Consider the following 25,049-nt stretch of genomic DNA (forward strand, 5'->3'; position numbering starts at 1 on the left):
AGGGGTAAAACAAATAGCTTAATTGAAGCAGGATCAGTGACAAAAATGAATGTGCCATTGTGGAATGTAACTGGTGAGTACTTAAAGCGCTCCAAGACCATTGGCTCATGTTCGTGAGTGCTCTAAAGCCATCGGATCACACACACATTTTTGTATAAAAATAATAGACAAGTGCTGATCTTCTTTCGACACTTTTTTAAGAAATGCATTTGTTTATGTACAGAGGCAGGCATTTTAGAGGGGTGGGTGTATGTGTACAAGGGAGATGGCCTGAAAACACAAGCTTTCCTATGGAGTGCTTGGAAACAAAGAGATAAAAGTTGTGCAAACGGGGACTAGTTAAAAAGGCATGTACTTGGCCCATACGCTATGGGAGGGCCAAACACAGGAAGAGAGGGCATGACACCCACATGCCTTGAAAATCGCATCAAAGAAAATGAGAGCGACACTGAAGTTTATCAATGGTCAGAGACGGGCGACCTGTAATCCCACTGATGAACACAACACATCTTGCTGTCCAGCCGAGCAGCGCATGCTCTGTCTTGCCAAGACCTAAGAACAATAGATTGAAGACTGGCTTAGCAAGTGCTTGTTGTGTTTAGAAAACAGGAGATTAAGGGATTTAGCCGTAACCTGAAATTGTGGAACGGAGACCGAGGCTATGGAGATGGCATAGCGTCCTTTCGGGAGTGGATGTTACGTAAGGGCCAGAGCTGCAGAATCTGGAGCTGGTAAACCCCGGTTTGAGTTTCAGCAACGGCTTTACGTCCTTGATTTTGGGCAAATTACTTAATCTTGCTGTGCCTGCAAAAATGAATGTGCCTTTGTGCAAAGTAACTGGTGCTACTGTAAAGCGCTCCAATACCTTCGGGTGGTGTTGGCGCTTTATAAAACTGCACAAAAAAAGTAACTGGTGCTAATGTAAAGTACTCCAATACCTTTGGGTGGTGTTGGGGCTATATAAAACTGCACACAAAAAGTAACTGGTGCGTATGTAAAGCGCTCCAATACCTTCGGGTGGTTTTTGCGCTATATAAAACCGAACAAAAAAAAAACAGAAAGAAGTACAGTGTTCGGCTAGTTTACAGTAGTGAACATGAGGAAATAAATTGCATCAGCAACCACATTAAAAGTACTACTTTTGCCATGGACACTGAGGAGCAGGCAGACCTTGATAACATCAAGACTCTGCCTGGCTCCTTTGTAGAGAATTCAAGTTAAGCAACAGTGGTGCACGGAAACACTTCACCGGTTAATGCGGAAAAAGTAAGAAAGTGACCCGGCTGGAGAAATTTGAAGAAATAGAGTCCCACCCTGGGAAATGAGAAGTAACAAGGTCAGAAATCCTGAGTTGGACTTGCTCCTTGGCAGCACAGCTCCATATGGTAGCTGCTGCTGTCCCCGTGTGCTGCTGCTGCTTATCGAGAGGTCAGGAGTTTGAGGCACCCCTCCACCCGCAAGCTCCTGCCTGTGCCTCATCCCTGGTGGTCCAGTGGTAGACCGTCACTACTCTGCTGCTTGACTGCCCTTCTGTCACTTTCTGCTTTTTCTGTCTGTCTTTCTCTTTTATTCTGCCTTTTGGCTTTGCTTTTTCCTTTTCTTCCTGCTTTCTCCCTCATCATCCTTGCCGCTGCGATCTCCTGCGGCCCGCCCCCCTCTTGTGTCCTTCTCTGTTTCTGCTTTTTCTGTCTTTCTTTTTTCTTTTCTCTTTTTTTCTGTCTATGCTTTTGCCTTTTCTCCTATTTTTTCTCTTGTGGGCCGCCCCCTCCTGTGTCCCTTCCAGTATTTTCCTATCTGTCCAGCCCCCACCCCCCGCAGCATTAGTTAATGACGGCCGCGCCGATGGCACGCCAAAGGCAAGCCCATCTGTGCCTGTCCGCACTTGGACCGCGCCCAGCGCCAGGGATCATGGTTCTCGGACTCTCCACTGCTATGACGCCAGCACCCTCCTTGCCCTCAACCGTGAACGCCATGCCGTCCGCCATCTAGCATCACCGAAGATCCATGGACTTTTCGCCTGCCGGAACTGCAACTGCACCTTCACCCACGCCAACATGCCAGCTCCTCTCGCTGACCAACAGCGCACCCAACCTGCTCAACTGCATCCTTCTCAACGTGCGGTTCCTCCACAAACACGCAACAGAAACCTGGGACCTCCTCAACGCCACCTCTCATGACATTGCTTTCTTCACGGAAACCTGGACTAACCCCTGCTCCAGACCGGACATCGCCATCCCCGACGGCTACAAAATCACCTGCAAGGACTGCCCCAATCTCCCAGGAGGAGGCATTGTCATCATCCACAAGAACACCCTCCGACTGACCACACACTCTGAGCACCCAAGAAAGACCATGGAACACCTGCACTTCCAGTCTAACACCGCTGTTCTTTGCACCCTTGTATACAGGCCTTCGGCCCCCGACCACCCTTCTCCGATGCCATCGTAGACCTCATCGCAACCCAGGCTCTCGCATCCACTGACTACATCCTACTTGGAGACCTCAACTTCCACATAGACAACCCCAGCGACCAGAACACGGATTCACTACTGGAGAACATCGCCAACATCGGTCTTGAGCAGCTGGTGTCCGCACTGACCCACACAGCTGAACACACCCTCAACCCCATCTTCTCCACCAGCAGAAACTTCAGCTACAGTCATACCATCAAACTCTCCTGGACCAACCTCCACTGTGTACATCTCGTCTTCGCCATACTGACGTTACACTACCACCCTCCCTGCATTCCCTGTCTCTGCTCGATCAAGGCCTCCGAAGAACTTCTCATCGACTCCCTCAGCACAACCACTCCGCCAACGGATGCCAACATCGCAGCACGCAACCTCCACCAGTGAATCTGTAACTGCGCCGATACCCTAGCACCCTTCAAGAAATTACCAGGCAAGCAACACTCCAAGAAAGCCAGCTGGTTCACTTCCGCCCTCCACAAATCCAGACGCATCTGCAGACAATTTGAGAAGAGATGGAGAAACAAAAACAAAAACAAAAGGAAACCCACGTTACCTTCAAATCTGCCGTCAACGCACACCACCACCTCCTCAAAACCACAAAGTAAACAACTCTCAGAGACAGAATCAGTGCCAACGCACACAGCAGCAAAGAATTCTTTGCCATCGTCGAGGAGTTAGCCAGGCCCAGCAGCGAGACTACAGACATCCCTCCCTCCCAAGACCTCTGCAACAAACTCGGCACCTTCTTCCACCACAAGCTCAGGCAGATCTACAACCGCTTCGACATTTCAGACCCTGCAACTTCGCACGACACCACCGCACGCAACCACGCCGCACCCCAACAGACCGTGTTCTGGTGGAACCCACTCACAACAGCTTCTGAAGCAATCACAGCATGGAGACTGCACTCCTCACCGCCACCGACGACATCCGCTCCTTCTTCCGGGGCAAGACCGCAGCCCTCATCCTACTTGACCTCTCAGCTGTCTTCAACACAGTCTCCCACCGCTGGCATCTGCAACAAGGCACTGAACTGGATCCCCTCCTTCCTCACTGGCCGGACTCAGCAAGTCAGACTACCCCCATTCTTCTAAGAACCTACAGAGATCAGCTGCTGAGTACCCACAGGGTTTCCCTGAGCCCCACCCACTTCAACGTCTACATGGCCCCCCTCGCAGTGATTGTCGCACGGACTAAACATAATCTCCTATGCCGACGACACCCAGCTGATCATCTCCCTCATCAATGAACCCAAAACCAACTTCCACAGCGGAATGTAAGATGTTGATACCTGGATGAAAGATAGTTGCCTCAAGCTCAACTCGAACAAGACTGAAGTACTCATCCTGGGACCCACCCATTCAGCCTGGGACAACTCTTGGTGGCCAGCCACTCTGGTATCCCCTCCCACCTCGACAGACCACACATGCAACCTTGGCATCATACTGGACTCATCTCTCACAATGAACAGCCAAATCAACGCAATGTCCTCAGCCTGCTCCACACATTCTGCCTGCTTCGAAAGACATTTAGATGGATCCCCACTGAATCCAGAAAGACGGTCGCACACGCACTCATCATCATCAGATTAGACTACAGCAACGCACTCTACGCCGGCGTCACCCAGAAACACCTTCAAGCTCCTCACACATCCCTACAGAGCTCTCCAGCATACCTGAACCACCGCCTCAGGTGCTACATACCCGCCAGACAACTCTGTTCCGCCCAACTATCCCTAGCCCCCAGGATCCTCAAGACCGGAACCGGAGGAAGATTGTTCTCCTACCTCACCGCCAAGACCTGGAACATCCTGAACCCCCCCCCACCTCAGGCAATCCCAGTTGCTGATCTAATTCAATAAGGACCTCAAGACCTGGCTCTTCGAATGATCCTTCACCCAGAAGGTCCAGTAGTCACCCCCCAGCGCCTTGAAACCCTCAGGGGTGAATAGCCAATTATACAAGCCCCTGATTGATTGAGAAATGAACAGTTCAATGATTTCGCACACGAGAAATGTGGGTATGCAATTACTGCATAAGACACAGGTACTTTAGAAGGTCTGACATGCCCTGTGATAATGCATACCTGATTCACTTGAGGTCTGATTTTCTAGCTATGAACACCATTGCCGAACAACCACATATGGTGTAAATATTCACAGATCTTGTATCCACACGCATGGAAAATAAACAGACTACACGTGTGTCAAGAAATAGCAGCCGTGCACATATGCTCCAATCAACACGTCCGCTATACACTAACAGGACATTAAAAGAAAGAACCCCACCACTTTCTAGATTGAAACAGACTACAATGGGGGTTTAAAGCAGTGACTGGGTCAGGGAGGGGGTGATTTGTGAACCGGGCAAGCATTGTGAGGTGCGAGGGAGCAAGCAGAGATGGGAGGGAGGAGGTGGGGAAAAACAGAAAGCAGCAACAAAGAGAAAAGCAGTGACGGGTGGGGTGATTTATAGATAGGAGAAGCACTGGGTGGTGCTAGGGAGCAAGTAGCGTTAGAAAGGAGGAGGTGGGGGAAAACAAAAGGCAGGAACGAAAGGAAAAGCAATGATTGGGGTGATCTGTGCATGGGGCATGAGTGTGGGTGGGAGGATACCCGCTGGTAAAAGCACAGGCACTGTTTACAGTGCTGAAAAAGAAAGAAAAAAAAGTAGGTCCTTAAGTGGTTGTAAAACCAGGAGCAGTAGTGGTTTACAAGTACGTTGTCCATGATCTGGGGGAGGGCTGAACACAAGAAGAGGCATGACCATGCATGCCAGGGACATATGGTGATATAGAATATGAGACAGAAGATGGAACGAACAAATTGGAAGCCTGTGGGGAGACTGAAACCCATAGATTGAACACAACATGTCTCTTCAAGACAGCACATGCCCGTCTAGCCGAGACCTAAAATAACAAAAAACACTGGAGCACACCTTTTTGCATGCTTTCTGCTTTCAGGGCGGTCGCTGAATAGTCCACAGACTAAGCTCATAAAAGAGCAGCAAGACAGCCACTAGAAAACTGCTGATTTACAATACAGTTTTCTATAAATAGTACAGCCAAGCATTATCTGCTCATGTGGAATTGTTCATTCGGAATTAGCAAATAAGGTAGGAAAAGCAGCAGAATCACTGGGAGAGTATAATAAATGAGGCTGTTGTGTAGCTATTCCAGCCTCATTGGATCTTAGAACTTTACATCCTGCATTCCATTTCTTAGGGCATGTATGCTGGTATTGAATTAATTGATTTAATACTGATGAAATCATACTGGTGTAAGGTTCTCCCATCCTTGACTTTTCTGGACAGCAGTAATTACCAATAAGTTTAACCTTCAGCAATCCCTTGTGTCTACATTACAGCAAGGGATGGTTTGAAGCAGGGGTGTTAGCCATTGGTCTAGGAGGACCGGGTTCATTACAGATATTCAGAATAATGACTAATGATGTAGATGGGCTATGTAGCAACACGGTAGAGCACAACGGGCAATTAAAGGACAGAAAATGTGTGTGTGGTGAGTATCACTAGATCCATTGTATTTAAAGCTGTCTTATGTTTCTAGCCATTTAAAGGTGCTGTCAGATTATCTGAATAAGATAAAGGTACCCTAGTACCAAGAGAATGTACCGGAGGATCACCAAATAAGAAGAAAAATGCCCTCTATTTTTAGTATTTTTGATGTACTGCGCAATAGAATGGCATGAGAACTGCAAGTTTTTTGTGATTACGTGCTGCAAAATGGTTGCTCCGCATTTGCATTACCCTATTGCATATCCGTGTATTGTCTTTTTGTAGACACTTCACAGTAAACACAGTGCTGGTTTTCACATTCTTCTTGACCTTGGCAAGAGGAAACTATACGCCCTTACTCTCGAGAGGAGAATAAGTAGAACCAATGCTTGTTTACACAGCCCTGTCAATCTAGTACTCAGCATGGGCTGGTATCTTAACTCTACCAAGCTGAATACCCTGACAGATGGATTCACTGGCTCACAGTGTCATATGTTGTTCTTCAACCATAGTTTTTGGTCTGCAATTTTTTTTTATTATTCCCAGTATAAAATGTTTTATTTGTGAGATTGTGTTCTTGGAAGCCCATGCAGGGAAAATTAAAGCATGTGGGTCTTTGATTCTCATAACTTGTGCCTCCCAACGATGAAGCTAACTGCTTAGGATACTGCATTTTCAAATCGAATTTGTGTTTTCAGGATAGTCAAGAGTTACTTGAAAATTATTTCTATACAGTTGAAACTGCATTTTTAATGTTGCAATCCATATGATAAATCTAGGTTCTTTATTTTAATTGAAAAGTGCATTCCAAGAGATCTGCTAATATCTTTATGCTGTTCTGTAATGTTCTTTTAGCCTTACATATTAAAATTGTGGTATGTATTTTTTTTACAGTTAATTGTTTTTGCCCTCTGCTTGGGGGATTAGCAGTGCTTGAAGCATTAACTGCTATTAATTCCCAACCTCACAATTATGGGCCAGAGCAGAAAGTGAGGGTGCGTTATGAGGGAAGATGCAATTAATTGCTAATCATGCCTGGCATGTTATGAGTACTGAGGCTTGAGGAACCCACCTAGTGTGCTACTACATCTCACAGGAATAAGCCAAACCTGGTACGGTAGTTGTAGCAGTGGTGAGGAGGAGCAGCTTAGATATTGCCTGTACTTCTCCAGATAGAAAGTAATAAACTGGTCCCTTTCAGGTAAGGATTAGCAGTGCAGGGTACCATGAAATCAGAGGGGCCATTTCTCTGGCAGTTCGACCCACATAAGATGGAAAAGTTGGGCAGAATATAAAGGTGTTCATAAACCTTATTCCAAAACATAAGTACCATGATAGAACAAAGAAGATGAGCCTGTAGACAATCGGGGCATCACAATATTAATTGGTTATAAAAGTGTGGTCTACTACATGGCTAGTGACAAAGAACGCCGGTAACACAAATTAGCACTGTGAGACCATTTTAAAGATAAAGTTAAAGAAAACGCTCTTGCCATTTGTTTTATTGACTCTGATATCTTTGTAAAGGATTTAAATAAGTATCTCTAGTTGCTTAACTTGGACACAGAGGTCATCCCAGTTGTCAAGTGATATATCTGCAGAATGTATTCAAAGATCTCTCTTCGCCTGATGCAATATTTACACTGCCCACCATAAATAATAAAATGTGTTTCTCCTATGACTAAAGGTTTATTAGTAAGATTCAAGAACATTAATCACACTGTGTTCAGAGTAAACAACAATGTGTGTGGGACTCCATGTTTTTACTAGGAATATTCAAAAAGCCAATATGATGCTGGGAATTGCTTGCATTAGCAACATGAATGTAGTTCTTCACAGTGCAAAACCCTTGCTAACTAGCATCGGTTTTATGAATCTTGACCTCAGTTCTTCGTAAAATGTAGAAAAGAGTATGACGGGGCTAGAAATCCTATCAAAGAGGCAAGACTGTTCTGTTGGAAGCGTTCACTGGTTATTCTTGAATTAGTAAGTGGTGAAAAATCTAAGTGTGTTTTGTTAGACAGCAGGTATTCTTGTATTATGGATTTACTTACCTGCTTATAATTTTGGGTGAGTGTTGTGTGGATCATAAAGAGTCCTCAAATTTTGTGCTTGCGCTTTTTCTGCAGTTTCTGGTTCAATGGGTTTTGTGAGTACAAGTTCTATAAAAAGAAGTCTGAGGACTATTCGCAGGAAATTGTTCTCAACCAACTAGTGGTCTATATAATTTCAAGTGGCCCAGGATGCTTGCTCCATGTTCAATTAGTGCCAGGGCATTCTCTTTATGCACAATGGTGGTGGTAGGTCTTACTGAAAAAGTCCCTTAGCTCTTATGAAATCAGGAGATTCTGCCTAATGCCAATAACAGTTGCAACATGAATTAACTACATGATCAGGCCTGGTTTAATTATTATTTACTAATAGTCTCCAGATAAGTTAATGTATCCATACCAGCAAAGACGAGTTGTGGTGTATGTCTCTTAATTTCTTGTGCTGACTCAATAGCGAGTAGCTAAAACTACCTATGTGTTTGGGACTATTTTAAGTTGCCATCTACTCCTATGGTGTGTGGTACTATGTTTTAAAAGTAAGAATTATTAAGAAGTTTTAATAGCAATGAGAACCTCTGCATATTTTTCAATTAAGAAGGTTAAAAGACATTTCCTAACTTCCTATTGTACAGGACCATGAAATTATTGCTTGCATCACTCCTAGAATATGCCATTGTGAGATGCAAGGACCTTTGTCTGCATGGGTTATACGTGTACAGCAATTATTGATCTTAACTTGTTGTATATATTTAAGTTAACATCTGTGGCACTTTTATTCTGTTTCTACTCTGGATTAAATGTCTTATAATATAATATCCGAAGTGTGGGTTTGTTTTGAAGGTCGCAGAAAGCCTTGCCTCGCCACATTCCACCATATGATAATGTTTCTGAAGAAGGTATAACTGCTCTTGCAAAAGGTAACTATAGAAAACGTCTCTATGCTCTAATGAGATTGCACATGTTTCCATTACTTCCTAGCGAAGAGAAAATCATGGCAGGTGGAGAGCCAGCTAGGAGCTTTTGTCAAGACCATAAGAATGCCGCCTTTCCACAGGGTGGCTGTGCAGAGGGTAATTCTGTTACTTACAGAAAAGATTGCTGTTGCTTCGTGGTCTTGTTCAATACATCATTGTACAGTCAGATCAAGTGCCTTCTTACTCAAGATGGGAAGGGCATTATGTGGATCTTTACTTAAGGGAGGGCAGTATACGTGTGTCCCTAATAAGGTAGCTTGCCAATCCAGCAATTTTCACAGTCCAAGCAGAACATTCATTCACTGGGTGGCCAACATCCTCTCTCACACTTTTAAACCAGTTGCAATGTGCGAGCAGAGGAATTGATGCATGGTAAGAATTGCCATTGTTTTCTCCCCACTGATTCTGTTAAATACTGAGAACGTTACAACATTTATCAGCTGTGTACTTTTGGCCAGTGACAAGCGTACAGAACCATTAGCTTGATATCCTCAACCAGGTTTCAGACCTTGAACATGTTCTGTGTAAAGGGAAGCCTTTGGAACCAAGATTTGGGTAACTGGGAGAACATACTGTATCTAAACCAATATTGCCCTTTTTTTGTAGGAGCATCCAAAAACACAGTTATCAGTGTGGAAGGCTGCTTTCCTCACTTTGTTGTGAGCAGGCTCATTATGAGGACCAGATGGGCAGTGGCTTTAGCAAGTATTCAAGGCACAGGTACAGATGAACATTTTGTTACTGTGTGCAGTCAGGTTAACTCTGCTAACAACCCTGCAATGAGGCCATTGAAATTCTGTTTTGATCATAATACGTAACGCCACAACCATGTTTGACAAATGAGAGCGTAGATGCAAGGAGGATAAAATTGATGGCCCAGCACCTTCTTGTGATAAAGGATAATCTGTTTGATGTTCTCAGCCAAGTTTGCCAAGAATGCTCTGAGTGAATGCTACACTGTGAGCATATTCAGAGATATTTAAAATGTGATAATCCAGATATACTTTTGTGAGGAATAAAAATAAAATGTGTGCTTTACCAGAAAACATTACACAAGCATTTCCCAGAGGGCACATCTTTGATAGCCTGGTTCATAAGTTATCTTACTCAATTCAAGAGATTGATCATTAGGCTCAAGGAGCCCTCGTTCTCAAATAGATCCTAAATGTGCCAAGAATGCTATGAGTGGAAGCTCCACTGTGAGCATCTTAAGAGATATTTAAAATATGTGATAATCTAGATATAGAATTGTGAGGAAAAGGAAATTAAAATCGTGCTATGCCTGAAAAAATTACACAAGCATTTCCTCAGAGGACACATCTTTGATAGCCTGGTTCATGAGATATCTGTGCGCTCTTCCTCCAGACGAGAGATTGCTCATTAGGGTCAAGCAGCACTTGCTTTCAATGATATCCGGGATGTGACAGACAAATGTATCTGCAATGGCAAAATATGTCAGTCCAACTAGCATTATAATGAAGATACATCCTCATCTTACCACAAGGGCAATAGGAAGATATTAGAATTTGATACAGGCTGCCTGCACTTAGCAGCTTGACCCGTGTGTTCTTTTAGTACAAGCACTTGACTTAACAGTTGTCTGAATATCTTCTTGAATTTGGGCCCTTTCAACAAGAAGATGCCAAGAAGTGAAGATGATTCATTGTCTCTTGCATAGACCAGGATGTCCATCCTCTGCATGCTCCTCTATATGTGATGCATCTCTATCATTTGGATCTTGGAAAAGTGGCTTGCTGCAGCCATCACTTCAGCTATCTTCCATTAAGGAAGAAGACCGTTGGAAGCGTTGCTTTTGTCTGCTCTATCGTGAGAGAATTCGGACAGAGTTTAAGGGAAGTGAAAGAACAGCCTAAGAGCTTATCATCCCAATGTCTGAACTAAACTACAGTTTGGCAAAATATGCCTGCCTTTTTCAAACTAATGTATTTGTGCCAACTTATTTATCTCGGAAAGTGCATTGATAATAGGTTTTTTCATAAGGCATGTCACTAAAATTTGAGGATTTTCTTCAGAGTTTGCAGTAAGTAGGTTCAAATGTCCTCCAAGGTTTTTTTGTTTAGTTCATTGGAACTTTTATAGCTTCCAGAAGGTATGAATATTTAAAAATCCATCTTCACAACCTGAGAAGAAGCTATGTCGAATATTAAGAAGGACCTCCAGGTTTGCTTGAGAACCAGAGCAGTCATGTGGAAAACCCAAATCCCTGAAGCATGTTTGTGCGGATGCTGATGCTGTGGGAATAAAAGCCATACCACAAAATTTAGACATCCCAAAATGTAACTCAGTCCGTTCTCCCATGGTTTACTGGATTGAAGATGGTCTTGAACCTCATTTTAATGATTCGATGTGACCCCGTGTTAAGGCACCTCGCGAACATTATATTACGCAAAAAGGCTCATTAAGTAATGGACCCAATTCAAAAATTGAGTTCTGCATCAATAATTAAGGGATTTTATTACAAAATTTCAAAATAAATGATAGAGTAAATGCCATGAATGATTTTGGATGATAATTTATCCAGAGTATGAAAATTTGGAAATATTCTATGTCCCAACAGGCAGCAAGAACTCAAGCAGCATCACTAGTAGAATTGGAAAGTCTTCTGGCTCACCCTTAAAATCAAGTGGTTCTTATACACAATTCTGGCATAGGCAATTAGTAGAACTGCAAACATATTTTGGTGTGAGCGAAGGTATAATTTCTTTAGCAAATCGGAACGCAAGAATAATAGTCATTATCTTAACACATAAGTACCATCCCAATTCTTTGAATAAATATTCAACACCATCTTTACTAATGTCATCCAGAGATGTTCAAACAAATACGAAACATTTAACAGTGAGGCTTTACCTAATTGAATTGGACCAGTGAAGTCACAGAAAATATAGATTCTTGTTGCAATTTTACATCCGCCCGATAGAAAATTCAACACTAACTATACAACTATTACAGTAGAATTAAATAGAATTGAACTATAATGACATCAGGTCGACTGTGCTCTGCACAGCCTGTGGGGAGAAGAGATGCGCGGGAGGTGTTAAGCAGGATTCAATGACAGATGGCATCCATATTGTCCAAGATGGCGTTTTACACATAAATGTGGACTAATTCAAACACATTAATAAACATCTATACATCATAAGAAATGTGTTTCAATTGCAATTGTTAATTCAGTCTATATATGTAAAATCATGTGTAAAATGTCATATTATCATTATTTTTTTTTTTTTTTTGAAAACCTTTATTTACACATCAAAAATTCACAGTCATGGGCCTACAACCGCATGGGCCGGCCGCTAATGTAAGACAATAATACAGCAGTCATAAGAGCCGGAGCGAGCCGCACGCATAACGGCTGCAGCCTCCCCCAACTGAACACAGTACTACAGAAAGGTTTCTTATTAACTATTTTATAAAGAAAACAACAAAAGGAAACTTATACCAGGCAAAAGAACTCCATTAACAGGGACTTGCTCTCTCATGGGCGGGGGACAACAGCGACAACTCAGCCAATTACACAGTTATTCGTGTGAAAAAGGGGGCAGGGGGGGCCGGGAGAGGATCGGTCATCAATCCCGCAAAGCGACCAGGAACATCAAAGTCAAGGGGACATCGTCACGTCTGGTGCGACCACCAAGGGGGGGGCGCAGATATTCCCCCGATAGGAATTCCAGGGACCCCACTTCTTACTCCATGCCCTAGGTTTGCCCCTGGCCACGTAAACCGTCTTCTCTCGGAACATGCACCAATCCATGTTTTCTTTCCATTTCGTAACTGTGGGGGGCCGACCGGACCCCCAGAGCTGTGCAATGTCCCTTTTAGCGATCATGTTGCCCAACGTCACCCAGCGTTCTTGTGCCACATCGCAGTCCGTCGGTTCCCATACATTCAACACACATCGCCGAGCCTCAGGGAGCAGCGCCACAACGTAACCTCCTCCATCACTGCATGTACACCAGTCCAGAAACGTATCACCTTCGGGCACTCCCAAAGAATATGAAGAAAAGTGCCAAGCAAGCCACAACCATGCCGACATAAACCATCATCTGTGTAACCCATGCGAAGCAAGCGGGGACCGGTGACATAGACCCTATGTAGTATCTTCAACTGCACAAATCGAAGGCGAGCCGGTATAGCAACCTCCCTCGGTGAGGCTACGGCCGCGACCCAATCCTCATCATCCAACTCTAGGCCATCAGCGACCCAGACCTCTCGCAAATGTGTGAGGAGGTCCGCTCGAGTATTAATCAGTTTTTTGTAGATCAGGGAGATAGTACTATCTGGCAGGTAACCATCAAGCAAACGATCTTCCAACGGGGAGGCTTCGGGGACAGCTGCAGGATTCGGGAAAGCGGAAAGTAGCGCATGGTGCATCTGCGCATAACGAAAGAACTCCCTATCGCTCAGTTTATATTCCGTCTGAAGAGCTTCAAATGATTTAAAAGCGCCCTTCGTCCAAAGATCCCCCACACGACTAATTCCGATCAAATCCCACTTCTCAAAGCCTTTCGAACGCCATAAACCTCCCAACGCATCCGACGCATACAATGGATTCGCACGAGACAGACGGCCCGTCCATCCCGTAGCAGCGGTGGCGCAGTGCCAGGCGCGCACCGCATTTTTCGTAGGACCGGTCAATTTAGTACTTCCCTTCGTAGAATAAAGCGCCCTATTGAAATCTCTGCCCGGCAACAGTAGCTTATCCATCTCGTACGCGGGGTTCACCGCCGGGCCGTATGTCCCATGATTCACCGCTACCAACTGGGACGCCCAATAATATCGTCTAATATCAGGGAGGGCTATGCCACCGTCATACCACGGTAGGGTCAGTTTAGCGAGAGCAATGCGTGGCCTCCCATCCCAAACTAGCTGCCTCTGTAAGCTCTCTACCTCACTAAAGTATCGGGCGGGCACCACGTCCAGCGTATTCTGCAATGCATACAGAAAGCGTGGAAGAGACATCATTTTGAATAAGGCTGCCCGGCCAAGCGGCGATAGCGGGAGCCTACGCCAACGAGCTACATCGGCCCGCAGCCGCTGGAGCGGGGGCAACAGATTCAGAGCATAACGGACCGCCGGATCGAGGGACACGTGGATACCTAGATATTTAAATCCAGAATGTGAAATCTGAATTGGACAGCCACGCGGGAGAAGAGGGGGGTCGCCAACCAGCACATAAACACAGGATTTCACCCAATTAATGACAAGCCCTGAATTGCGACCAAAGGAGTTCAGTACATCAAATAGCACTATCAACGATTTCCGCGGGGAGGTGAGATAGAGCAAAATATCATCTGCGTAGAGTGATACGCGATCCTCAAACGTCGGTGTCCACCGAATACCCGTCATGGAGGGTTCCCACCGGAGCCACCCCGCCAGGGGCTCCAACGCAAGAGCAAAGAGAAGCGGGGACAGGGGGCAACCCTGCCGCGTGCCCCTGCCAAGCAAAAAGGGGGCAGAGACTCTACCATTCACCACCACCTGCGCCAGTGGTTCCACGTATAACAACTTCACCCATCCAATGAACCCAGGTCCAAAACCAAACCTAGCCAGCGCCGCCCAGAGATACGGCCATTTCAGCGTGTCAAACGCCATCGTGGCGTCCAGTGACGCCAAAATGGCAGGCTCCCGAATAGAGTCAACTCTCGCGAGGACTCCATGGAGGCGCCGCAGGTTCAGCGCGGTGTTGCGATGCGGAATAAAACCAGACTGGTCCGGATGTACCAGGTCACCGATGACTTTAATCAGGCGATTAGCGAGCACTTTAGCGAGAATCTTAGGTTCAGCGTTTAGAAGTGAGATGGGCCTATAAGACGCACAGCAATCACGCTGCTTGCCCTCTTTATGGAGCACCACAATGTTCGCTAGACGTTGATCACGCGGCAGGGCGCCGGCCTCTCGGGATGCAAGAAACATCTTGCGGAGACGGGGTGCCAACCTATCTGGACGAAGCTTGTAAAGCTCGATCGGAAGGCCGTTAGGGCCGAGAGCCTTTCCTGAACGGACCGAGCGAATCGCCGCTGCTATCTCATCGTTTGTAAGCGCCGCGTCCAGCAGTTCTTTATCATCGACCAAAAGGCACGGCAATACAATATCTCGCAGCAATTGGCAAGAGTCTTCTTCTGGCCTCTCCGATACCGGAGAGTAGACGTCCCGCAAATGGTCCGCAAAGCAGCTCACAATCTCCCTCGGATCCGTGACACTCACACCATCAGCACGCACAATCACCGGGACCACACGACTCGCTCGCTCTCTCCTCTCCAGCCATGCAATCAACCTTCCAGCCTTGTCACCAACATCATACAAGCGCCCCTGTTGCTCCCTACTAGCGAGCTTGGCAGCATCCGTAACCAACGCCTTGTAATCCGCTTGTTTCAGGCAAAGGGTATGGAGTTTGTACTGAGTGACCCCCCGCCCGAGATCTTCTTCCAAGTCAGTTATGTCCGACTCCAGGCGCACCACCTCCTCAGTTTTACGCCTCTTAGCATGGGAGATCAAAGATAGGGCCTGCCCACGGATGACCACCTTGAAAGCCTCCCACAACGTTACTGCCGAGGAGACTGAACCCTGATTTTCCTCAAAATAACGGTCCAGAGACTTAACCAAAAGGGCACGAGTCGTGGGGTCATGCAAATACCAGGGATTAATCGGGGCCACCCTCCCCTCTGCCCCCATGGCCACATCTAAGTGGAGCAGGACTGGGGAATGGTCGGAGATGCCACGGGCCAGATGTCTGACCTCCCCGATCATTTGGGCCTGGGCGGCCGGCATCAGCACATAGTCCAATCTAGATAGGGAGCCGTGGACGCCAGAGTGAAATGTAAATTGGGCGAGCCCCGGATGCATTGATCTCCAACAGTCCACTAGCCCCATAGTGTCGATAAAGCCACCCAGCCAAGAGTGCGCCCCGGGGAGGTCTCTGGGAGGGTGCCGATCCTCTCTACCCGACACCACAGAATTGAAGTCACCACCCACCAGCAAGAGGCCCTCTGGGAGCCCAAGCAGCAACCCTCCCAAGTCCGCAAAGGTAGTGGTTTGCAACCCCGGGGGGACATAAACTGAAACCAAACACAAAGTCTGTCCTTCCCACCGGCCCACCAACACCACGTAGCGCCCCAGGTCATCATGTATCACCTCATCAATTTCCAGCGGGAGAGACGATCGAACCAAAATGCCCACCCCTCTGGAGCCGGTTGTAAAACCAGAGTGGGCCACCAAACGGTAGCCCTTTCTATTCATAGCATGGCATGAGTGTCCCACCAAATGCGTCTCCTGCAACAGAACCACATCAGGAGAGAGACGTTTCAAATATTGTAGCACCACCCCTCGCTTCAATCGGTCCCCCAAACCATTTACATTCCATGTTAAAATGCGCAATCCCCTACCCCCCATCTCCACAGCAACGGACACCCCACCCACGTTGAGAGCTAAAAAATTATTATCATTATTTGATGCACAAAATACAAACCCTAAAAACTTTGCCAGAGAAATAGCCTGATAAGTATATTTCATTGAAGTTAGTATGTCACCATATCTTTTTCTCAGACAAACTTTTCTTGATTTCAAAAGCACATGGATCTATGAAAGACCAATGCTAGAGAGGGTAAAGTTACTCATCCTTGCAATCTTTCATACTTGTACATGGACCCACCACCCTTTATGATGAGGCTCTTAAATATGTGTGCACACAGTCCATGTTTAAGAAACTAACATGAGTGGCAGGACAAGTATTGGGCTTTAACACTGTCCATTAATTGATCAGAACATAAAGAGTGCAAATTATGAGGCTGGAATACTATTGTAACGTTGTGTTTTGTACTTCCAAGTTAGCAATTACTCGAGCCTACCCAGCCTGAAGACTGGGGATATCTTCAAAGCATGAAAATAATACTTGTACTTCGATAACGTTTCTATATCTTACATGAGATACAGGTTCCTATAACTCCACATAATAGCGTGAGGTCCCTCAATAATTTTCATGCGTTTTTCCTTTGTCGTTCACACTCCTTTGTAGGCGCCCATGCATACGCTGTTCTTTCAGCATCCCACAATTTGGAAATACAGCACTTTAAATACAACCCCATCATACCTTTTCTGTGTGATATGTCACAAAAATTTGCCATGCAACTGAGTTCTCTGGCCCACATCCTGTGGCACATGATGCTTGTAAGATGCCGCGGGTAACAGGCTGAGACTACTTTCTCTGCGACAATCGCACAGATAAAATTATTGAAAACATTGGGACCTCGTCCACCATCAACTCCAACTACTAAGAGTTTATCCCAAGTAAAGAACTTTCTCTTTGATGAAATCTAAGCCTACCTGTGGCTCTTTTGCATAAAACAGGGTCAGTAGCCTTAATTAAATCCAGTCCATAAATGGCACTTATGCCTTATTCAATCATTGGCTTTTTGACCAAACATATGGATAAAATTCTAGGACTCACAAATGAGAAGGATTGAAACATATGCCATACATTTTACTACGAAGGCTCAGTCTGGGTGGGCAAGTCTGTTGTTTGGGTGCGCAATAGAAATGATTAGGGGAAATTCCCCTCTTAGAATGGGGTGGAGGGGTGTGGAAGGGTATAGTCTACCAGTATTCAGACTCACTTCACATCTGCAAGCATCTCCTAAGCTAAGGCATGTGGCATGATCATGGTCAATGCTTGCCTGAATGGGGTTTCGGTGCATTTTTGGAAGGTCTGATGAACCTTAAGGGGATTATGGACTTTACCATAGTCTGAATTGCCCTCTTCAACATAGAAAAGAATGCACAAGCTGAATGTGGCAAAATGTGAAGTACTTTGTGTAAAAGGAGCATGCTACAAAGAAACACTTTTTAGAATTCATGATATGCCAGTGCAGATTATTATCCAGACAAGTTGATGTTCATGTGTTTCACCAGTCAACATGTAAGGTTATGGTTAGACAAGATGGGTATGTGGAAATGTGCCTTTTCAGAGGCACTCTGGTGCAGGGTGCACCCTTAAGTTTGTCCACGGGTCTTTAGACTAACAAAGAAGAGATTGGCACTGAAGCTGGAATTCAAAATAACAAGTTTATTAGTCACTCATGAGTGGTACTACATCAATACAACACCCTCAGGCGCTGTAGGAGGTAGTACATGGAATACAGAGACCATGGGCCTTTTATACATAGTTTGTTGCAGAGTAAGCATGTAGACTCAAATAGAAGGTACAAGCATACACAGGAATAGCTACTGACAAACATGGGCAGATGAATATCACTTAGCAGAGTGGGAGGGTAAACAGAACTGCTTACATCAGTAGGATATGATAGACAGTTACATTCTCAAACAGGTGCATTCTAGCAGCTACAGGCATTTCTGAGCACATACATTGCTCTGGCTCAGTATAGAAGGAGTTAACTAAGGTTGATGACTCAAGCAGAATAGAAAAGCAGGCAACAACCCATGCTAACAGCCATTATTTTCCATTTCCACAGGTAAGGGGTTTTATTCTGGGGTGAGAGCGATCCTCAGGTCACCGCTAAGTCGACTTCCTATAAGCACAATTGTTAATGTGCAACATCTGCAATGTTTTTGAAATAATGGCCTTTGCACTTTGTGTGTTCGATTTGTTACTGAGAGAATAACTCGGGCATAAATGGAAAAATAAGAAAGAGGTAGAACGGAGGCCAGATAGTCCACAATTTGCTAATGTTGAGGTATAAGTTCAGGAGTGTATAAAGTATTATAAAACTGGACAAATTCATTTAGAATAGCATCATCCTGAAATATAGGGTCTTTATCATTCTTTAAAATACATACCATCTTCGATATTTCTTTCTTAACTTTGAGATAGTTTGCCTAAAGTTTTCCAGCTTTATTCTGTCTACCATAATATTTTGCACTGGACCTAAGAAGATAAGAAGCGTTCTCTCTGGATATTAAATTACATTGAAATTTGGCTTTTATAATTTCATCTAAGCATGCAAAACTTATATTGGTAACCAGGTACTGCTAAGTGTGCGCTGTACTCTTGTCACGGGTAAGTACACATTCAATATTTATCCCAGGCGGTGCTCTGAAGGGAAGAAAGATTGGTTACTAATTCAGTCTCATAGTATCCTTCCTCCGAAGGTTTACCAAATATATTCAAAGTCGATCCTGAGCACTCAATTAGTAAATTTAGTAGTACAAAAGGTAATTGAAAAAGTCCAAAAATTCCTGATCCAAGGTCAGTATATTTATTCAGTCTTTCTTGTTCACAAAGTTGAACCAGGAAAAACTTCTCTAAAGAAACATCAACAATAGAGTTAAGATTGAAGAACTCAATAGCAAATTTCTGAAAGGCGTGTGTAAAGGGTTAATCTATTAAAAGAGCATTGTTAAATCTCCATTGTCTGTTTGCATGTGGCGCACATAAGAAATAAAGATCAATGCTAATAGGGGCATGATCAGATATTAGTCATGCCAATCCCAGCATAAGGTTTGTTATATATGTTTTGATACGAATATATGATCAATTCTAGATTGGGAATGATGAACTAGAGAGAAAAGGGTGTACTTCCTTAGAGTTGAATGACACAGTCTCCGTGCATCAATAAGTGACCTCTGAGTTGTTGCACTGATGAACTGTTTATGCATTTTACTTGGGATAACATTACATTTATAAAATCAAATTTTAGAACATCTTCAAGAGCAGCAAACACCACCCAATCCTTTTTTTTTATATATACAATAGACTTCTTATAACTTCTCACATTTTGTCTGAAATAACTCCCGACATACCTACTACATGCTGTTCATGTGATGAATGTAACGCAGACTACAACACTTACCATTTAGTTGCTATTATACTCACCAGTTTTGTATTAAGGTTTGGGAACAGATAAGTTCTGTATTTCAATCAAATGTTACTTTTTCCTATGCCACTCTATTCTTTGGCTGCTTATCGGAAGACTAGAATGATTGTATGTCAAATATTTAAATAAACTGACTTTGTTAGCAGATGCTATACAACATATTACCAAAACCTGGAAGAACTCAAAAAACATCTTTTTTTAGCTTGCTGGTATGGAATATGTTGTAACCACGGACTTGATAGAGCTTATATTGCATCTTTTTCACTTGCTATGAAAAGAGAAGCTCTACGGTGTCATGTTATTATTTATTTAAATCCTACTGTTATTTTGTATGCTTTACATCAACATTGATTGAAGAGGTTCTTAAACCCTCTTGAAAATCCTAATCCTATGATTACTTACAGTTTATAATTCATTACCACATTTATCTAAAACTATGCATATATATGATGCATTTGTGTTTTAATATTTTTATGAATTTCATTGTTCAATTTGAATAAAGTTCTTTGACTTTACTACATACATACATACATATACTTTATAACATGATGATTCTCAGTGATTGTTGTTTTCTATCAAATTCTCCATGTTTATTATCGCATATGCTTCACTTCTCATTTACTTCTTAAAATGTATAACCTTTAAATAATTACCCATTGTTCAGTCCTTTTTCTTTTTCATTTTCTTTTTCGTCTCTTCCCTTCATACTTTCTCTTTCTAAATTCCTTATTGATCATGCATGGATTTTTGTATACATTTCTTTTGTTACTGTTTTGATTATTCATAGGTCTACATGTATTATTCTAGATATGATGTTCTTTTTGTACTATCTTCTGTATTAATGCATAATTCTGATGTTCATTAAATAAAGCCTTTCTAAAATGTAGAAAGGAAGAAAAGAACTAGAACATTTGCAGTTTGAAGCGTTAGTGTCGCACCCGTTAGTATGAATAACTAAAAAAATAATTTTTACTTCAAGCAAAGATTTTTGTTTCTTATACTTACGGGTCCTGTTATCTCTTCTATAGATATTCAATTTGAAACACACTGCAATTACGTAGATGCCACAGTGGAACAATTTATGGCTTGGAGCTGTAGAAAGCCAATCTTCCCATCACCATTTGCACCTTTTGATTCTGGCGACTACTGGGCGTATGCAGATTATAAATACATGGCCATGCTGTTGAGCAACAATACAGACATGTTTCAGGTAAACTCTCTTTATGCACAGTTGACTGAAGTTGTATCCATTGTGAACTTCATTATCACCGGTCAACCAACTTGATTAGAGGTATATCATTTTTTGCTCCTTTTTGGAGTGTTGCCGTTTTGCCTTGGATGTGGGGTACCAGCATAGAGTGAATATTAATGTAACTTAGGGCTACCTCCGGCTACAATATTCTGGTGACTATAAAGATCCATCATGTGATGGGCGTACTCACAAAAAGTAAAGGTTACATTTTGTTTAGTGGAATGACAAAAACTGTCAGGTTACAAAAAATGAAGCCATCTCAGTGCTGTCCAAACGTAAGTTATAGTAGTTAGTGCAGCAAGGTAGGTTTTGACATTTGGTTTGAATTGAGCGCTCAGGATCGGTGAATTTCTAAGATCTCTCAAAAGGTGTCTTAATGCCGGTTAGAAATGGGGTTTCTGGTTCGCTAGGGAATGCACCTAAGCCAGGCAGAACCCACCACTCTAGTCAGGGCAAGGGATTTACACACCGAAGATAACCCCTGCTCACCCCCTTGGCAGAGCAGTTAGGCTCATCCTAGAGGCAATGTGCAAAGCGTTTGCGCAACACACTCACACAGCCGTGACACACTAGGCACACCACAAAAGAAACTCCACACATGGTTATATAAAATATCCTTTGTATTATCCATAAAAAACACATTACATATATTACACTGTCCCACCAGGCACTTGTCATGACTTAACAGGGATTACATGAATCACTTGACCAATCGGGCCACGGTCATAAACATCACAGTTGGGGAAACCAGTAACTTACTGGTAGGATTACACTTAGCATAAAACATTATGCCTGACCATCATCAGCAGTGCACTACAGTACACACTTGTGGAGTGCACACATTAGTAATCCTTACTGGCAATGTACTACCCAAAACATAATCACATCAGCAGTGCACCAGAGTAAACAATTGCAGCGTGCAGATAATATAGTAACAGTATGATTGCATTTAGCGTAAAACACTATGCATTGCCAGATGTCCACCACCCATCCGAGAACAACAGCAAGCACGGCACCTGCACTTTTAAGAGGGTACCGGGGGTCTTCCCATAGGCGTCTGGGCCACATGCCCACCTACTCCTGGGAATGCAGTAACCCTAGCCAGGGGTCTCCGTGGAGGTCTCATCCTTGGCTTCCCACGGCACACCAATGCCTCTCTCCAAAAGCAAGGGCCCTGAGGATATGGGACACTCTGGCAGCTGCCCACCACCATGCGGTGCAGCTGCTCACACTGCCTTTGCGTGTTCTCGGTGCACGCTTGGACGGCTCGTGGCCAATCAGGCCTAATGTCGGGGGAAAGGGAGATCTTCCACTATTCCCCTGGTTTCACTGACCTGGCATCCCACGGGCTTTCTCGAACACCAGCTGCCTGTACCCACATGGTACTGCCCTGGCGGGTCGGGGAAGGGGAATGACTGTTGGCCACACACAGAGCAAAGTCTCCGTCAACTTTTGCTCTTCTCGGCTTGGCCTTTCACTGCAGTGGACCCCGCCCACAATTACGTTGGCATTGCTAGGCAACGCGGGAACCCCAGCTCGGGGTTTCCTCTCCCTCTGGGGCCGCTTGCCGCAGCTGGGATCTGCGAGGCCCCCGCTTCTTCTCCCTGTTGTGCGGTCCGCTTGGCCCTGCCCACAGCCAGGCTCAGCCACGCAGCTTGTCGTCTTTGCCTGGCTTCCAGTGGCTGTGGCTTCTCCTCACCGTGAATGCACTCTGCGTCTGCCGCAGTTGAGGATTGAGCCCTCTTCTCAGGCTCCTGACAACGAAATTGGAAGCGGCCACCACATGCTTCTGGTGTGCAGGCACAGTGCTTAAGAGCACAGCAAAGATGAAACGCTTCACACACTTTACTGCAGTATGAGCCCACACCTGGGGCTCAGGCAAATAAACCCCAGCGTGCCCCAAGCCCAGGTACAGGGCCAAGAGCCCAAAGAAAACAATGCGCCCGAGTCTGCCCAGACCAGGAGCAAAGCAACACTCCTGGAAGAGTGCTGGGGACACTCAAGCAGAGCTCAGCCAGGCAGGTCAGTACAAGGGCCTCTGAACAAAGTGGTAGTCCTTCTCTCAGCCCAATAAGTAGTAGATCAGCCCACCCCAGAATAGTCCAGTCCCAAGGCGGTTACTCCTAGCAGTCCAGCAGCCTGCCGGTCACAAGTCCCACGCAGCGTCTCCTCTCCTTACATGGGGTCACAGCCCCTTTACCTGTAGTCCACGTCTTTGTTCTGGGGGCACTTTAAAAGACATTTACATGTGTACAACACCCCGCCATTCAGAGTGTAAGCCTTCGCCCCAGGCCCACGACAGGGTAGTGGAGCCAGAATTGGACAAGGCAGGCACAGCCCTATTCATGTGCAACTCCTCATGCACTCAAAATGCCGACCTATTCATCCTAGCGCTGAGTCACCCAGGCAGGGCAGAACACATTACCTATCCCCGGTCAGTCAGAACAAGACGGTCACTAGACATCCAGGCAGGCACAAAGACACATAGCACACAGAAATGCCCACTTTTAAAAAGTGGCATTTCTAAAATAGTAATAATAAATCTGCTTTTACCAATAAGCAGGATTTATCACTACTATTCCAAACATGGTCCCGCTACCCCTCTCATGTCAGGAATTATCACTTAAGTACATATCAGGGAACCATCAATGCATCCCAATGAGAGGGCAGCCTCACAGCAGTGAGAAACCAAATAGGCAGTTTGTCACTACCAGTACATGCCACACAATTAAGGGACATGTCCTACCTTTTACCTATACTGCACCCTGCCCATATGGCTAGCTAGGGCTTACCTTAGGGGCGACTGATATGTAGTAAGGGGTAATGGTAGACGTGGCAACAACTTTATATGCCACGTTATGGCAGCAGTGAACTGTGCATACAGGCCCTACAGTGGTAGAGGCTTGGGACAGGTTTGAAAGGCTCCTTCGGTGGGTGATGCAAGCAGTGCTGAAAGTCCAATAGTAGCTTCTATTTTACTGGCCCTGGGTATATGGGATACCACTGTACAAGGAACTAATGGGTAAATTAAATATGCCAAACAGATGTAGACCAATCTTACCAAGTTTACAAGATTGAGCTCATGCACTTTAGAACTGATCAGCAGTGGTAAAGTGCCAGAGTCATAAAAACCACCAACATCAGGTCAGAAAAAATACAGGAGGTAGGCAAAAAGGTCTGGGATGACCCTGCAAAAAGGGCCAAGTTCAACAATGCCATTAAGCATTATTTTGAACTAACATAAATTGAAAAGTATATTTTGAAGAATGCGTTAAGAATATTGCTCCTAGTGGCTTTTTATATGAGGAGTTTACAGGTCACTATGCAGATATAGGCACAATAGTAATACAGGAATTTCAAAGTCATAATAGAATATTGTGACATGCACACTGCTGTAGATGGTAGATATTCTTTCAATTGAGCAATGTTCTTTTTGTTACTACCAGATCAAAGTTGTGGGTCATCTGCATATTGGTTGGCCAATATGTTGTCGGACAGGACTCCCAGGTATACACTGTTGATATCTAACGCATGTTAGACTGAAGGGGGCACAGTTGTTGATTGGTATACATAGTGTAGAGTTCTGCAAACATTGTAGTTTCTTAAATCTCTCTTTAATGAAAGTGACTGATAGACTACCTAAATTGATGTCTGTGCTTGAACAACTATATATTTGTCTTTATTATGTGTAGAATTCTAAATGTTCTTGATCGCAGTTCTAAACTTATGGACTCTACTGATGGATTTCAGATGTGCCTTGAATATTGATTAGTTCACAAAAAGATACTCCATATATTCTTTCTTATTGGTTAACACTTGACTGTATATGGTTTTCATGAACTAGATCCAACTTTCCTCATTTCCATCGATGGGATCTGCTCTCTGACCTGCGTTGACACAATCTGTCCCACTTTCTGATTCGTTCCTGACAACCCAGTT

The 25,049-nt window shown here is 44.4% G+C and overlaps 1 protein-coding gene across 6 annotated transcripts in view; it reads left to right on the top strand.

Annotated features, from left to right (window-relative positions):
* HSPBAP1 (HSPB1 associated protein 1) overlaps window positions 1–25,049 on the top strand; it is an 859,774-nt gene that overhangs the window by 371,396 nt on the left and 463,329 nt on the right. For all 6 annotated transcript variants that reach the window (XM_085647322.1, XM_085647321.1, XM_085647326.1 and 3 more), the window contains one exon: window positions 20,887–21,068. In XM_085647322.1, the coding sequence (XP_085503448.1) occupies window positions 20,887–21,068 (182 nt within the window). The remainder of the gene's footprint in view (window positions 1–20,886; window positions 21,069–25,049) is intronic.

The sequence above is a fragment of the Triturus cristatus genome, chromosome 3_2, assembly GCF_964204655.1.
Source record: "Triturus cristatus chromosome 3_2, aTriCri1.1, whole genome shotgun sequence".
Taxonomy (NCBI): Eukaryota; Metazoa; Chordata; class Amphibia; order Caudata; family Salamandridae; genus Triturus; species Triturus cristatus.